General features: G+C 38.0%; 1 protein-coding gene across 3 annotated transcripts; it reads right to left on the bottom strand.

The window, feature by feature from the left end:
- Window positions 1-446: 446 nt before the first annotated feature.
- Window positions 447-18184, bottom strand: HACD1 (3-hydroxyacyl-CoA dehydratase 1). 3 transcript variants are annotated; one of them, XM_061468338.1, is made up of 8 exons: window positions 17833-18183; window positions 13965-14082; window positions 12793-12811; window positions 12624-12712; window positions 9815-9936; window positions 7322-7500; window positions 5801-5930; window positions 447-5603 (listed from the first exon to the last, which is right to left on the bottom strand). In XM_061468338.1, the coding sequence occupies exons 1-7, from the start codon at window positions 17958-17960 to the stop codon at window positions 5848-5850; spliced, it is 738 nt and encodes a 245-aa protein (XP_061324322.1). In that variant the 5' UTR covers window positions 17961-18183; the 3' UTR covers window positions 447-5603; window positions 5801-5847. The 3 variants fall into 3 exon arrangements, with proteins under 3 accessions (XP_061324322.1, XP_061324323.1, XP_061324321.1); XM_061468339.1 differs by having other exon boundaries at window positions 447-5930; window positions 12624-12706; window positions 17833-18184; XM_061468337.1 differs by having other exon boundaries at window positions 447-5930; window positions 17833-18182.

Raw genomic sequence — 18184 nt, 5'->3', positions numbered from 1 at the left:
AGTCATGTAGCAGAGGACAGCCAGAGGATGTTTACTGCCTCCACCCCTCCTCAAAAGGTTAATACCAAAAAAAGTCCTGTTCCAAAACACAGAAATATCCACTACTGTAATACCTATTTCAGGACCACTGTAACGCAATTCTCTTCATACATGCTGACAGATGTTACGCATTCTCTTTGATGCCCTGCATTTTTCCCTCTGGTTTGATAAACCAGTATTACTACACAAACCTACCGCTTTTTAATGGAATATATTTAAAGAAATATAAAATGGAAGACTGGCTGATAGTAAATATGATACACGGAACCTCAAGATTAATATTTGAAATAATTCCAGATAAAAAAGTATAGTATTTGTAAAACCAGTTTGGTATAAAATGGTGAACATTTGTATGTACTGATGTCTACACACTACAAAACAAATAAAAATAAAAATCAAATAGAACATAGTTTAGAATGTATCTTTTAATTGATGAATTTCTACAGTGCTACATTATTAACAATCTCTAAAACAAATATCTGAATCTGTAACCCAACAAATCTTACAATATTTGCAAATAAATAAGTTATTAAAATTATCATATTGTGTTGCTTTCCTGTCTGTGTAAACTGCTATTGACAACGCATCTCAGAAAAAATGACAACAATGAGTAGTGGCGGTGCATTTACATGACCAAGAATCTTTAAGTACAATTCTATACATGATATGCTTCGATAAATATTTCTGTACTTACACTTTTACAAAGCCATCAACTTAAAGGACATAAGATACATTCAAGACTGAACAAAGCAGCAAGAGAGCTGTGAATAAAAAGACGACATGTTTCAGCTGATACAACATGGCACAGAAAGTATTGTCCATTTTACAACACAAAAGCCACTACCAGTTGCAGGCCTGAACTTGACAGCTAGCTCCTATGAGAGGGCTAGAGTTACCCAACTCTAGCCAGTTTTGCCACAGTTTGTCTTGCTATAGCCTTAAGTCCATTTGTCAGACTTACTCACTTCTGTGGGCTAAGAGTTCACAAGACAGGTCTTCCAAATCTGGTAAATCCTAAGGATGAATCACTTACTGACCTCTGTAAAACCTTCAGTCTTACTGAAGGCACTCGAGAGCCCTGGAATGGCATCAGGGACAAGTGGTACCAGATACTGAACCAGAGCATCACTCACTGTTTAGGTGTGCCATCATGAAAGCAAGTGTAAGGCGCTATCCTTGGAAAATATAAATCTGCCAGTTTAACAGACTTGCAGAGCTTCATAGACACCAGCAGTACTTCAACTCACTTGAGTAAGAGAACAGAGAGCTCTGCAGAAACATTAGGTGTTTGTTTCTTAAATCGTCATTGTAACAAACACAGAATGAAACATTTTAATGGGCTACAGTTAATCACCTATAAAAAGTGTATGTTCAGCATGAATTCAAATTGTAAACCGGTAATAAATAATACAGTATCTCTGAGCACATTGTAAAATACACATAATGAAATGAAATTTAATTTTCAGAAAAGCTTTCAACCTTTTTGTTCAAAACCACATTTAACCAATCCTTTATAACAACTGCAGCCAGTCTGCCTGCCTGAAAATTCTGATTTATGAAGCCCTCCTGCCTAGTTGCAGAACACTCATTTGTATTAACTTCCTTTTTTTTTTTATTCCTTTAAGGCAGATTAAGTAAGAGCTGAATTCACAAAAACTGTTAGTGTAGCAACTACCTTAAATTATAACTTACTGTAATGACTGTAATTTGTTTTCGAGTTTATTTAGCAATAATATAAATATGCAAATATGCACTAAAGTAAGTTGCTGTGAAGACTGCAATTTCCACAGTCAGAGCAGTAGCTAGACCTAGATTTGAAATGCACATATTTCTTTCTGGACAAGAAAAGGTAGATTCCCTCTGGTCACAGAAAAGGTCTCCACAGACCTCCCTGTAACTAGCCATTGCAACCTGTTCATTAACATGAACCTAGCTAAATGTTACGTTCAATAGGAATCAGAAGCAGCACACTGCACCATTTCTCCCAGGTTGTTATTTTTGAACTACACAATTGAGAGCAGTGTGGCACAGCTATCTTGGCATACCAGTATTTCAAAAAATACAGGCTTACAGACAGATAGTAATGAGATAGCTGAGCGAGCAGAAAAGACTTTTCTGTAACACACCCTGTGTGCACAGAGATTCTCCCAGCTGATCTCATGAGTTCCCTAAGCAAAAGGTATAAAAGCACACTGAGCTTCCTCCCTTCTCACATTCTGCTTAGTGAGAGGTGAGAGTAATGATGTTCACAGCTACTGTCCACAATGGCCTCAGTGATCCTCTTGGCAGCTAATGTGGAAGATACAATTTCTCAGCATCATATTCCTCTGCACTGTCCATGTTGGGAGGCCATGTGGCCTCTAGACATCCTGGGCAATGCTGTGAAACAAGGCGATTCACCCAATCTGTCCCAGGACAGCCTTTCACGGTGGGAAGATCATGTAAGTGTTGGGGGGGAACCTCAAGAAATCCAACTGCTTCCAGCTGGGCTTTATAAAAAGGATGGTGTGTGTATGTTATTACCACTACTGGGATATGTCACCTGATGAATAGGAATCTCCTTCCAAAATCCTATTCCTATCTACTATTATTAAAAAAAGCTTCTGTATTAATCCATTCCAGAAGGCATATCTAGCACAAGTAAGAAAGCACCTTTATACGAACAATTTGTTGAACACTAACTCAAAACATTAAAGATGCTGATATCTGAATACATTCCTAATCTTTCATAAGCAGGAGGATTTTAATGCTTTAGAAAACTAGAAATATTGCAGAGAGGAAGACTAAAAAAAACAGGTGTCAAAAAGAAGTTGGAAAGAGAGCACCATATGAAAATCATACTTTTTATGTCCATTTAACAAGCTGATTAAATGTTTAATGATGTTATATTGAAGTTTATTTAAGCTACCTATCATAAAACCCTGGCCCATCTGAAGTCAACAGTAAAAGGATTTTACCTGCAATTCTGACTATATATGAGAAGATATTAAAAGATAAGGTACACACTGAGGCTTCAAAAGGCTTTAATCAAAAAAAGAAGAGGAAGAAAAGAATGTGTTGTTTTGTTTTGTTTCTAAGTACATGCCATGTAAGGTAATCTACATGGCAACCTCTCTGGTCTATGAAATGCTGAATGCAATACTGTAAGTAATTTTTAGCTGTATTTATATTCATTTATCATTTAGCAAGATTTTTTTGTTGCTGCAAATCACTTTCAAAATTGTATCACTACCTTTTACACTGTTGCTTTATGAAAGTGCAAACCCAAGATTTTAGCAAACAGTGCTATGTTTTTTTCATGTGATGGGTGCAAAAGGATACAAAAATAGCTCCTTGACTGATAAATGATAATATCCTAAGGCCACAATGAAAAAAAAGCTCCACCATAATAGAGTGTTATAGCACAGGTATTCCTTTTATTACAGGAATAGTATCTGTGGGATACACTCATCCAGTCAAGGATTTCAAAATCACATCCTTAAAGTATCCAAAGCATTTTCAATTAATTGATAGCTATGGTCTTCAGTGAGCTGCCCTGACAGTTAGAAAAGAGACACAGAACTTAATATAATATTAGTTAGTCGTACTTCATCACACTATTCCGCTTGCTGAGAAATATTTCTAAAAACTGCCATGATGTTCCTCATGGAAAAAAAAAAGCAAGAGAAGTTTATAAAACAGTACTCTAAGAACTCTGGACAAATATGCTGCTAGCATGCGTAACAACATGTGTAACAACTATTTTGTGATTCAGTGTTGCAGTTATACTTCAAACTCTTAATCATTTTAGCTGCATATAAAACAGAGAAGTAATAAGTTATGATAGCACCTTGCGTGAAATTTAATCTTAAAAATACAAAGATTACACCTTTTAAAATTGTAAGAAATACAACTATTCTGTCTCAAGTCCAGCACGAACCTGTCATTTAAAAGAAAACTAATTTACACATAGTGAAGACATGCATAAATACCACAAATTTAAGGCACAAAATGGAATTTGAAAGCTAGGGATGTACTAAATCCTTGCTTTTTCATCAAGTTACCTCATACACCAGGAAAAGTTGTATCTACAATTTTCAAAAAAGCAGTATTATCACAGAATCATTGAAGCTAGAAATGGAAACTGCCTATTCAAGTATGTAGTTCAAACTCTTGCCAAAGGAAGATTACTTTCCACTGCTGCATCACATCTGACTTAAAACCTTCCAAGAAACTGTATGCATTGATAAGCTCTACTGTGTCATTCCATAACCCAGCTCGTTGCTCACTGGCAGGATCTTTCTCCTGATATTCACTGGCTATTTACCTTGTTTCAAATTTTTATAATCAGTTCTAGTTACACCTTCACACTTAGAAAGCCTCTTCCTTTACATATATTTGTCATATAACAAAAAATTATACATTCTCAAGGTTCAATCTTTCTGACTTTTCTCACTTCAACTTTGTTACTGTTCTCTGACTTTTCAGAAGACTGATTCAGTTCCTCATCCTTGACATACCCAAATGTAATACCATGCTCCAGAAATGACCTTGGCAATCACAAGGAGTGTTCTGATTAACAGACGCCTGATGCAGCTCTTCTGCATATATACTCTTCTTTTGATATTAGCGATGCCAGAAGCAACTTTGTTGCTGACATTATCAAGGCTTCTTACTACATGATTACATTTGAATCTTCTCTCACTCTCTCTCATTAAGTATCCAAGTTTCCTCAAACACATTACATTTTATTTGAATCTCTCAGGCTGAGTCCAGTTCATCGAACTTCTCCCACTCAGGTGTCATACAGTGTAATATCATCTGCAACTTTTATTAATATACTGTAGATCCCTCTTGCAGATTATTGAAGGCATTAAATAGAATTAGGTCAACACAGTATAAACAATTAATGGGAAGGGAGCAATTAAAATTGCACAATGGGATGATTTAAAGCACAACTGATATTTTAAGACGCTATTTCAAATATATTTTATCCCACTTAGCCATTTATAAGAATTTAAATATCACACTATAGTTATAGTTTCTAAATGCAAGACTGTATTTTTTCTGCATACAGAATTAAATGTAGAACAGAAAACATACCGACAATCAGTCTTCCTCTGCAAACAAGTCCCATTCCAGTCGCTGATCAGAGAAAGGTAGGCATATCAAATCTGCTCCTCAGCACAAACTTTTAACCAGTTAATATTGTATCTGTTATTCTACATATCTTTACTATTACAAGTGAAAATACAGACAGATCTAAATTTGAATCAAGAATTCATTTCCTTTGAAAAGTCATTCTAGAGTTCTATAGTGTGATCCTGTAATCAAAAGAATGTTGAACAATATGCTAACAATACTTATAATTGGCAAGGTATTTAATATAAAGCTTAAATACCATTTAAGCCACTCAGTCTGTGAAAAAAATCATTACCCAATTGATGTTCTGTTTTCCAGAAGACTGACTTTCAGTATAACTTATCAACTCTCTTGTTTTTCATGATGACTACAGGTCATAACAGAACTTTCAGAACAAAAAGCACAGCAGCCCACCATTCCAATTCTTAAAGCTATTTGTCAACCTATTGAAAACAAGAAAATAATTTGTTTGAAGAAATGAACAATTAAAAATCAAAGTGAAACCAAGGATGAAAATGTCTGAAGATGTATTAACTGTAAAAATAATACAGTCCATGCTATTTGATGCACAGTTGTTTATTCTTGCTCCATGTTTTAAAACTTGGACTCAGAAAAATCCCAAGAAGTTTTGGTTTTTTACCCTCTTTTTTTTTTTCCATTAAAAGCACCATAGTTACACGGCTTGATTCAATCGTCCTTTTCCACAATCACTTCTCCATGAAGCACCCTTCTTCTTTGCCGCAGCATGTGGAAGTAAAGTTGTGGAAACACTTGATCAAAGCATAAAAGAAAAAAAATGAGATTACAAAAATCACAGCTCAAATAACAGAAAAATAAAAGTTTGCATAATGAAGAACTGCGGAAAAATTATGGCACACTGCAGAATGTACACCCCATGTTCAAGGAACTTCCCTCCAACATTTTCTTTGTATAAACAGGACTTAACCACTTTCTGGCAACACCTGAAGTCTTCAAATATGTGCTAAGATAAGCATTATTTTCATCAAGACTAAGGAGGATACAGATATACTCTATTTGTGAAGTCTGAAAATGTTGAGAAACATTAGAAGCCTCCAGGCTCTCTATAATCTATTACATTACTGTCCTGATGATAGATTTGATCCTTATATTTAATGAACAAAAAATTAGATTTATTCCTGAAGCATGCAGTTATATACACAATTGCAAAACTGTATGTTATGATAGCTTAGGACATCTTTTACTCACATAAATCTCTCCCAATGGCCTTTATGATTTCTTGTGACGAAAAAATCAGTGTGAGTGCATACTGTGAAAGTCTACATTCAAGGTCAACTTCTTAAATTAATACCTTTTATGGATGCAGATCACAGACCCTTGAAACTTCAATCTTCCTGCTTCTTAATGCCTCTCCCTAATCTCTCATCTTCTTTCTAGCTTCGCCGTCTAGATTATCTAAAATATTCTGTTTTCCTAGTTTGGTCTAGCCCTGTTCATGGTGCTATATTTGAATCAGGTTGCTTCCTCCTTGTCAGTACTGCTTAGGTACCAGTGGAAATAACACTGGAGGTGAAAGACATAGTCTCTCTAATCTTAGCTCTGGTTATAGCCGATGGATCTGTGACTTCTGGCATCCAGAAGTTCAAGGACAATCTGATTAAACCAGGGACTGAAATATGTTCAAAGAGGTTTGGGGGGTGCATTTCTGTGTAAACGAAATCTTGGAGAATATTGATTCAGGTTTTTCCCAAGCATTCCCAAATGGTGATTTTCAGAGGTGACAAGTAAATGGATATTAATGGCAATAAAAACAAGGCAAATCTTTGGCACAACTTGCACAGCTTTTAAGCCATCGCTTCAAAGTGGTAGAGGCACTAGAAATTCTCAGCAACACAGGTATGGGCATTTCTGTGTGTAAGCAAAGAGTTTTTTTACTTTGTCCAAGTCTTAGGAATGTTTTCAGTATTTTCACTGATTTTTTTAAGATAGTTTATGTTCTGAGGAAGGTAACAGGACAGAAAATCTTAGTCTACCCAGTTAAAGCACAGCAGAGCTTGGAACAACAGAAAGCAGGCTTTTATAGTAGGCAGTGCTCAGCAACTTTAACTACAGGAACTGTTTCCAGAATTGATGATAATTGATTATTATGTTGTTAGCATTACTATAGTCAAGTAATACTTACATGGCACATAGGAGAACATGACAACAATAAGGAAATAATAGTAGTCAAAAGAGACATTGTATTTGTTGGGAAGTCTCAGTGAAAACATTCCTGTTTTCTTCACATAGGGTAAAGCAGCATATATGGTTAGCAGTTCACCTGCAACTCCAGCAGGATACAAAACGATAAAAAAGTTGTATCTGCATTAAAAACAAAAAAAAAACAAAAAACAAAAACCCAGAAACAAAAAACAACTTGTGAGAAACACCCCATGAATTTAAAATTTCTTCTAGCTATTATTAGTGGCACAGCAATGCATTACAGTAGATCCTGGACCAAAATCAAGGTGCACATCCTGACTTGGCACAGAATACCAGTTTCAGTTACTCTGGATAGCACCACTTAGGTTTACAGAGAATGCATTCCTCAGTTCTTTTATTTAAAAACAGTGAAGTATCAGAACGTCTGTATGTCTAATATCGAAAAGTAAAGAGTCCACAAATGTGCAGTCTGCAATAATGTCCTTTTAAAAAATATTCTGGTCTTGCTGCTGTTGTCACTGACAGGACTCTGACCAGGACCGGATTCCAAATTCAGATGATCTTATATATCTTTGTCACAGTACACACACACTGGGTCTATGTATTGTTATCTCTTTGAAGATAATGAAAATGTTGAGAAACATTAGAAGCCTGTTTTACCCACTGACACATGGGAAATCCAAATACTACTCTATTTACCACTAATGGAAGTGGAAAAAAACACACAAAAAAACCAAAAGAAAATGAGAGTGCCAGAAACTTATCAGATCCATTTTAAAATGGGAAAAAGATACTCAAATGAAAGTTGAAGGTTTTCAGTATAAAGAAAATGTGGTTTGAATGCCATAGGCCACATAGGTGGTGATAAAATGAAAACCATAACCAATGGGGTTTATGCTGTCCTTAGGCATAGTGTACCATGGAGATGCAGTTTCTCCTACGGAACAGCTCTCAAATTCATGCAGAGAACAGCAAAGAGAGCTGTCACACAGAGAGAAAGGTACAGTTGTGTACTCTATCCAGACAGCCGCAACCAGACATGAAACCTTCTAGGAGCAAATGGGCTTAGAGGACTCACAGGTCACAAAACAGACAGGGGAGGTATAAAAAAGAACCGGTGGCATGACCTACACACAGTTTGTCTTTATGCAGTGAAAAAAACCAAACAACCCAACAACCCCAAAGTGAAAATTCCAAACAAAAATTTAGAGCATACTTATTCCATTAACAACAGATATCTTTCACAATTATAAGATAAAGATCAGAAATATCCAGCTCCCTTGGAGTACTGACTTTATACCCAGTTGTGCTGTTTGATTATCTGTAAATCTCGATGGGATATTTTGGACTCTATGAAAAGATAATACACTCTCAAATGTTTTGTATATAGGATATGTCACCACATTTCTCGCCAGGATAATGTCAATTTTCCCTATTGTCCATTATAAGGAAGCAAAAAAATCTGTCACTCAAAGACATACTGACTTGAGGGCAAACAGTGTATCTGTCAATGTAGTACTTTCTGAATGCATATCTCGTTTCTGAAGCCTACATAATAAAATATTAATGAAACCAGACCTGATTATTTTTAAGTTTACCATTTAGTGCTTAAACATAACCAAGCCTATTAGCAAAAAAAGACAATGTATTATAGGAATGGACATAAATATCAGACATATCGAAGAAGTGCATTAGAAGCATTAGAACTGCATTATCTAGAAAATAAAAATAAAGGAAAATAGACAAACACTCTTTTAAATAAGAACCAATCATGCTGAATGTAGGTTAGAGATTTTCCTTGTAACAGTGTAAGTCTGTCTGTCTTACAGATATTTTTCAAATAATGACTACAGATACTACTACTCTTCCAGTTAAGTCTCCTGATAAACATGCAGTCTCTGTAATACATGTGATCTAGTGACCAACCATAAGTATGCTTCAACATCAAAGCAGTTTTGATATGGAACACACTTTCTATGCGGGCCGAACTAAATCAGTATTTAGCTTCATTACATGGATACTAGAAAAAAGCTCTGATAAAGCAGAACTTTTCATACAGTAATAATACGCATACATATTGAGTGACAATAACTCCCACATTTTCAAAGATCTGAAATCCACAAAGACTAGCACAGGTACTTAATCTGGGGTATTGTATTCAAAAGCATCTTAAGGAGTCATAATGTAAGTTAAAAGATAGCTCCAAAGATAGAAGAAAAAAAAAAGAAGTAAATGAAAACAGAGTTCAGACCATGAGACACAGAAAGCAAAGAACAAATCACACCCCGAAATTTCAGCTAAAATATTAACATTTTAAACCAAGTAACAACGATCCCAAGTACAGAAAGCAACCAACTTCACTCTGCTGACACATAACCAAAGCTCAAACATCTGCTCTGCCGTGTATTAGCTCAGCATGCGTGAAACTAACATGCACAGAACCACGAGAAACTGAAGTGCAAGACATCTCCACCTGGCCCATTTAATGAAGTATGGCAAATGGTTGAGCAGGTTGAATGTGTAGAAGGAATATCGAGTAATCTCTGTCACAGTCCATACGACCAGAAAAAGAATAACGCTCTCCTCATTCTGGATCTGCAGAAGTATAAAGAACCAACACTTCCTTCATCCTTAAGCTTCTTTTCTGTGCAAACTGTAACAGACTTCTGTTTAAGATACATGGAACAGAACTAACATCTTGTAAAGAAAGAATATTTTGGCATATAGCGATATGCTGAAACCATTATCATGTACCGTTCTTTAGCATATATATTTACTAATATACAAGCATTTCACAAACTGAGCAATCTTTATCCATTATGCAAATATCAAAATACGTACTTCTGTAATTAAGCATACTCTTCCTCTTTATTTTCTACCTTCATTTTTACTATACTATCTGTCTCTCTCTTTTTATTTCTGGTTGATTTGATTGTTTTCGTACTCCTCAAAACCACAAAAAAGAAAACAATGCTACAGAAGATATGCTCCTTTCACAGTCAGTTTTCACCCATTCTGCCTTTCACTACTCTGTCTCCTGGAGTTTCTCTTACTTTTTATCTTTCTTCTTCCTCACCAGATAACCCATGTCTCCAGGAAAATTTAGACAAAAGGAACCGCTCAGTATAATCTACTAACTGGAACTTGGCCACAGGAGATGGAATTTGGCAGACTTCAGGGAGCTGTAAGATAGTTAAGGAGCTGGAACACAGATCACTAAATGAAGATTAGTTGGTACATCAGGAGCTTTGGGTAAACTCACTCAACAATTCCATTTAAGATTATGTTCTGAGTCATTAAACTGCCTCATCGGTAGGTAGCACATCCCTCTGCTGTTTCAAAACATTGGCTCTTTTTCACTCTAAGGAATAAATAAACAGAAGTCCCCAAATATGAAGAAGGCACATGGGGATCTATTACAAACACTACCTTCTGAGAAGAAGAATTACACGCAAGTAATTTTCTTTTCTTTAAAAGGGGAGGAATTTTGTAATACACTTCCATGCCTGAAGGCTGAAAAGCTCCAGGGATGTCTGTGAAATAAAATAAAGTAATACAAGCTTTGTTAAGATTTCAAAAAATGGTAATTATTGTTTTAAATAAAATGCAACACGGTGACAAAGATGCATAAAATACATCTCAAAAATGCTGAAAATCCACAACTCTGTCAAAAGTCAAGAAGAACTATAAATGCTCATCAGCTCATAAAATCGCACCCTCAATGTGTGAGTCAAAGAAGGTTCACTTTTAGTGAAAGGATCTTGCCAACATTACAAAAGAGACGGTGGTATAAAAATACCACCAAACTCTCAAACAGCAACACTGAAGTGCAAAGATGTCCAAACAAAAAAGAAAAGGTAAAGACAGAATTAGGTTGTTCTTAACATCATGCGATTAGAGACAAACATTGATAACCCAAACTTGGATTCATGTCACAGTGCTAAATCCAAGCAGAAGAGCTTTAAATAAGTATGCAGAGAATTCCTATCTGTTGCCTTGCAAAGCTCCAGTCAAGTAGAGAGATCTGGGTCTGGCTATTATCACTAACATGCCTCTCAGCACCTAAGGTGACCCTGAACATTCATGCCTGCTAAGCAATAAATTCGTGAAATACAATCAGACATATATTCAGATGTATTTTTTCTTGGACACAGATTCACCTACTGTATTGAAGACAGAGGAAACAAATGAAATGACTGGATATGCTGCTGAAGATTTAATCCACTGTCGATAATAATAAAATGGCAAAATGCAGTGCTATATTTCAGCATTCATGTAAACATTCAATATAAAAAACTTGTTAATCTTTGAGACATTTTCCTTTATGCAAAAAATGAAAATACTTAGCTTAAAAAAAACCCAAAACATGAAAAGCCTATTCCTTGTTAAGAAAAGCAACAGTAAAGGAAAAGATGAAGTGCAGAAAACATGCCTTCTCTGAACTGAAACAAAGGGATTTGACAACTGAGGCAGATGCTATAATATTCCACCAACAGAAAGGCATATGCCATCTGCTGGTGAGACAGTTTAATGGCTCAGCTTTTTAATTTCAAGGAAATTAAGGAGCACAGACTCAAAATCCATCACTTAGTTCTTACATGCCTTTCACAGAAAGCAGACTTCATAAACTGAACTGATGTCCTATCTACTAGCTGTAAGCAGTCTGCTTGTTTTATTCTGCTAATGAATCACGAGACTTACAATAATCACCTACAGCCAAGCAAATAAACTATCATAATTTATTTATACAAGACCTTAAGTGTCACTGTGGCATCCTGGACAGCCTGATATAACTTTAATGAAAAAAAAATGCAGTATGCATGCCAGCAAATGTTAATATAATCATAACGTTAAAATCTTGAGAAGGTTCCTAAAATATACTGCAAAATTCCAACCACATTTATCCAGGAAAATTTAATTTAAGGCATATTTTTATATAGATTAATTCAGTAAGTGCTAATTAAAGTTTTTGAAAGGGAACTGTTTCCAATGTGATAGATTTTTTTGGTAAATAGTCATAGTAGTCATTGATCTCGCTTAGGTAGACCACAGCCAGCACAATGGTGAAGACAATGCTGACTCACAGCTGAGACCCAGGCTCAGTCTCTTGGGTAGAAGCACATAAAATCCTGTAACCCCAACTTCCAAAATCAGACTCAAGTATGTAAGTATTCTCTGTAGGAATGTAATTAACTTTTAAATTGGCCTTCCTTATGAAATGAGAACTGTATTAATAGCTTCTTCTTAAAACCAATCAAAACATGACTTGCTCAAGCACATACCTGTTTTATACTGTGTGCAATGAACCACACCATGAAGATTCTTGAACTCACTTGGACCCCAGTCACAAGCACAGACGTGCGAACTATTCCTTAAAAAGAGAAACATGTTATCTCTGCTCCAAAATTCACATTTTAAGTAGTTCCAAGAGAAACTAAACAAAGAACTCACCAACTGCACAGTGGACTACCTGTAAATAAAAATAAGAGGTTACTGATGTACAGTATGTCACTATCTACACTATAAACATGGTCTTTTGATGTTAATATAAACCTAGGTTTAATTCTTAAGAACTGGTTTTTATTGTTTTCAACTAGCAATCTTTAAAAGAAATACACATCAGAGCCCTGGCAACCAGTGCTGTGACGGGCTCAGTATCTGTGTGCAAACACATAAAAGAGATTTTCCTAATTAGCTGTATATATTACATATTTTAATACTTACAAAGCATTTACTTTTTGAACTAGTAAGCTTCCCTTCCATTACCTTATTCAAAGAATAATTTTACAGGACAATGGGGAGGGAGTCACATAAGGGATGCTGAAAGCATAGCAATTTTAAAATGTTCTGTATTACAGATTAATAACGTTATTATAATTTTTCCAATGGCAGCAATGAAGCTTCGGATTTATTGTATTTTCTTTATATTGTGTTGTATTTTTATTGTATTGTCAGTAATGATTAGCAAGTAGAGTGCTTTTCATTATTTTGACAGATTTGAGTGAATTACTTGCTATGAAAGTTTAATAGTATAACAGCCTATATAGAGCTGGCCACGTGATTTTAACATTTATGCTTGAACACAGTACATGTTGTAGACAGATTGAGGAAAAAAAGTTAAAACTCAGATAGGCACTCTTTGTTGTGCCTGGGAAAGAACTGTAAGTGCTCAATACACCCAACAGTTTCATTCACAGACATACCATAAACTGAGACCACTAGAGCATTGTTAGCAAAAGTCGTATTATTTAAAGAATACTTTGCACAACTGCACAGACCCTGTTGGAATGGATTATACATGATCAAGTCTGGAAACAAGCAGAAGCAGGAAAGGCACATAAGGATAATGAGTCCAGTATAAGGAATGGAGGTGGACACGAGCTATCTACTACACAAGAAGGTTGATCTGCTGACTGGAATGCCTTCAGAGATTTTGCCTTTTGAGTTAAAGACTCTCAAACCAAAGCAGTTCCCAGGCAGTATTTGTTTTAAAGAAATATTATAATTCAATTTGAACAGACTTCAAGTACTAATATAATATTTTGATACTAAATCCAGGTTAAAAATCTGTTTTGCTTATGATATGCAGTATCCAGTAAAGCAAACTTATGTTTAAGATTTACCTCAAGCAAAGCAAATGTCTGGAAAAATTTAAGTGTCTTTTGAACACTTCTGAATAAGCCTCTATGTGTTCCTTTCTGTATATAAAACCGCACCATGGCAATACCTAATACCAGCCACCTACAAAAGAAAGAGAATGGATACATTTCAAATTAGAATTCTAAAAATATCCATCCAGCATAAATAATTTAGTAGAATATTTTCTTCACATAATATCTTTGGTTCTTTGCTTGTCAACGTTCTTAGAAGTTCATTAAAAATATCTTTAGACATAAATATTATATAATGTTACGTAAACATTACACTCATCTCTTTAACTGGAGAACGACAGAGAATGACTTGTTTACCTTCAGAGGATTAACTTGAAATGATGATGACAACCTCCCAAAAACCATGGATCCATCAGAGTTTTCACTAGCAGTGACTACATATTTTTACTATTAAATCCTCATTCATTTCTACTGTAAATTAGTTATTGGAAAATATGCGACGAACACAGCGCTGAATCTACTGTTACGGGTCATAGGTGCATACAAGGAAAGGACTGGAACCTACACACACCATTTTAACATTTTTCATGACACCCCAACTCACAATTGTCAGAACTACTAGTGATCCAAATACTTCTGTTTGTGACTGTACAACTGAAGTTAACATTACGATTCAGTTTTCAAAAGTGTTGAGAACTCATCTTTGAAAACCAGACTCCAAAGTGCTGAAAGATGAGTGCTCTGTGCTCCTGGCTTTAACTAGCACATTTGTGGTGCTTGCAAATCATTTTTTTTGGAAGAAAACTCATCAATGACACCAACTGATAGCCTTTCCAATGTGAAAGAAAGAAATTAACAGTATATTTTGATCAAATGGAATTTAGTAGAAAACTTACATTGAAATCTCAGATAAAAACTGAGACCAAAAAAACCACCAGCCTTCTAAACTGTGGTGAGTTGATCCCCACCACCCACCCCAGACAGACCCAGAACAATAACCTAAGGCATATGCAATTCCTTCCACATAATTAACTCATGTTCATATAATTAAGATTTTCAAAATGGCACACTATCGATTCCATCCTCAATGCAGAGCTATAGCACATTCTTACAAACATCATGATAGCTAGATGCCTTGAAATTTCAGGTTTCGATGCACACAGACAAAGAAAGTACAAAAAATTCTTAAATATACAGTTACAGGCATATCCACAGCTATGGATGGCTATTTTAAGAGTTAAAGATACAAAAATTAAAATAACTCTATCTTAACTTCTTGTCTGATGATATTAGGAGCAGTTACTCATTGCTTTCACTCTACACAAAGATACAGCAAGGATGCTGAGAAATACTCAGAGACAGATTGAGAGAGCACGTAAATGTTCAGATAAATGTTTATATAAACATTCGGATAAATATTTAACACATCTCCTGTTCTCATACCCTTCTCTAATCATAAGGTATTAAGCTAGTACCAGAAACAGGGCACAAGGAAATACTGATCTGCAGTCAGACCTGCTATGCTGTAATGGCATGAGAGTCGCATGGATCGTGACAGCCCTCTGTTCACCTCAGATGGCATGTGCTTCAGTATCAGCCCCTTAATGCTTACGCACGGTGGCCTCTGCTACGCTGTCACTTGGCATGGTCCATTCTAGCACTTCATGACAGCATTTCAAACTCACATAGAGTTAAGTCAGGCTTCCCCACGTGGAAGGAACCATTCCTCTCCCTGATCCTTTCTACTATAAGCCCATGAATCTGATCTGCCCGAGCTCCAAAATTTGCCCCCACAAGTGTTACCAAGATTTTATAACAGATTTTAAATCTGAGTGCATTAATATGAGTTTGCAACCCACTACTGTGGAAACAAGGAATTATTGGAATACCAGTGTTAGTCCGTCACAGTAAAGCTGCCATGTTTTCTAGTGAAGTACTTGACAAGAGGAAGGTGACAGTGAGTTTACATGCAGCTGGCAGTATGAATGGTGACAGCAACAGCTCTTGTCCCAGCCTCAGCCCAGGAAGTCATAATACATCTAACCTAACAAGGCATTTTCTGCATCTCATTCTGTAGCAAAAGGGTAGCAAACAGAAGTAATCTTGGACTACACTCAGAAGCTAAGACTGCAAATACGTTTTTCTTAAATAAATTTTTATTTGGACATGGATTTCTGTTAATTGATTTATTTATTTGCCAGTGTCTTTGACTTTGGGTCTCAGGAAAGCTCTTGTACCCAGTATTGCACATCACTGCGAAATGGAAAACACTTCCCATAATGAACGCAGCATTTCCGTTTGGGACTTTCAGTAAAATTGGGTACTGATCTGTCACTGCTACTGATCTGTCCTTTTCATCCCTTAAACCTTTGTTAGAAAGAAAGATAAGCCACAGTTTTTATTAGAGTCATTGTTAACGTGCAGTTGTATATTACTTTGTTAAGACTCTAGAAATGCTTTGCTGCATTACACTGTCTGGACAAACACTGTGCTTGTTACTTATTTATCCCATGCAGTGCCCCTGCCAAATATTGCTCTATTTGAAATGTTTATTTTTCTTCTAAATTGTATCCATAAAAGATGATAAGAATTTGTTTTTATCTCTTATTTCTCTGTTTCCACATAAAATATGCAATTGTGCATGTCTTAATCCCTTTTGATATTACTGGAAGATGGGAGAGTGGGAGATTCTGAACCAGCACCTAAGGTCAAAACAAATATGGTTCGATAATCTTCTACAGATATATAAAAGTCAGTGGCAAGAGTCAGCGTTAATTAGCAAATTCACACATGGAACACGAGGCTGGGAATTCAATGAGGTAACATTAACCTGCCAGCTAGAAAAAGAATTGGGTAAATGCACTTTTCAAAAGTCAGGCGCTGCTGCAGTGTACGAACGGACTTGAGTACATGCTCAAGACACACAGATGCTAGTGAGCAGATTACGATTGCATTCCTGGCTTTCTGCATTAATGCTTGAACTCCTGCTTCAACTGTAGCATATCAGTTTTGCTCTACGAGATTCAAAGGGCAGAGTTCACCCACTGGTAACTAAGGTAAAAATGTTCTTGTGATGAATGTCACCCTGCAAGTTATAAAACTGTTTGTTCTTAGTTTTCTTTTATGCGTGTGGAAATCAGTATCTTGGGGTTTTTTCCCCCCTCAAGAGATCATGACCCGGACAAATTTTCAAGTGAAAATACGTGCTTCAAGCACAAACAGCATAAACCTGAGTGCTTTTACCAGTCAGTACCCACTTTCCCCACAGCAGAGCACGGCTGCAAGCAGCACAAGCTAAGGCGAGCCCCGGGGCTGTACACCTCTCCCCGCTGCCCATCCCTGTTTGCCCGGCGGCGGAACATCTGCCCCGCAAGGAGCCGGTGCGGACTCTGCTCTCCCTGACCCAGGACTCACGGACCTGAAGGAGTCGCCCCGCACGGCAGCCCGGGGCGTGAGCTCACACTCGGATCAGCCCGGCACAGCCCCAGGGCTCCTCCGCGCCCGGACCCTCCGGGACATCGAGGGGCACTTTGGCGTCCCCGCTCCCGGCGAAGCGCGGGGGCCGGCCCGGAAGCGGGCGGCGGTGCCGTGGGACGCGGCCCGCGCAGCTCCCCCGCCCGGCATTCCAGACCCGGCTATACTTAACCTCTGTGGCGGGCTCGGGGTGACGCGCTGGCGGCTGGCAGCGCTGCACCGTATTAGGCAATGCCCGACAGGCGAGGGCTAGCCCCGCTCTCCGTGGCTCCCCCGGCCTGGCTGGGCCCGCCGGGGCTGCCCTGGACCCCGCCTCGCCTCAGCCCCCCGCGCACCCGGCTCCCGCCGCCTCGAGCTGCCACTGAGGCACCGAGCTGCCGGCCCCGGCGTCCTCGCGGCCGCTTACCCCGCGGTCATGGCGATGTTGTAGAAGATGAGCCAGGCCGTGGCCAGAGCTCCCAGCCTCCTCCTCTTGCCGCTCTCCTTCTCCTCCACCGCGCCGTTGCCGCCTCCGTCCTCCTCGCTGGACGCCATGGTCTCGCCGTCCAGGCAGCAAGGCGCACACCCGCGGGGAGGAGGGGCTCCCTCCGCGGCGGGGCTGAGGCCGCGCTGACAGCCGGACTTCGCGCTGTCCCTCACCCCATCTGTCTTCCTCGGGGGCCGCTGCCTGCCGCCAGCCGCTCACATGGCGCAGCGCTCCTCCCTTCTCCTCCCCGCAGGGGCTCCACGGTGGGCAGGGCCCTGGCCCCGGCCCTCAC

Source organism: Pezoporus flaviventris, unplaced genomic scaffold (assembly GCF_033815535.1).
Source record: "Pezoporus flaviventris isolate CSIRO_AGI_PZ_B2104156 unplaced genomic scaffold, CSIRO_AGI_Pfla_v1 ptg000047l, whole genome shotgun sequence".
Taxonomy (NCBI): Eukaryota; Metazoa; Chordata; class Aves; order Psittaciformes; family Psittacidae; genus Pezoporus; species Pezoporus flaviventris.
This window is presented reverse-complemented; position numbering and strand designations above follow the sequence as displayed.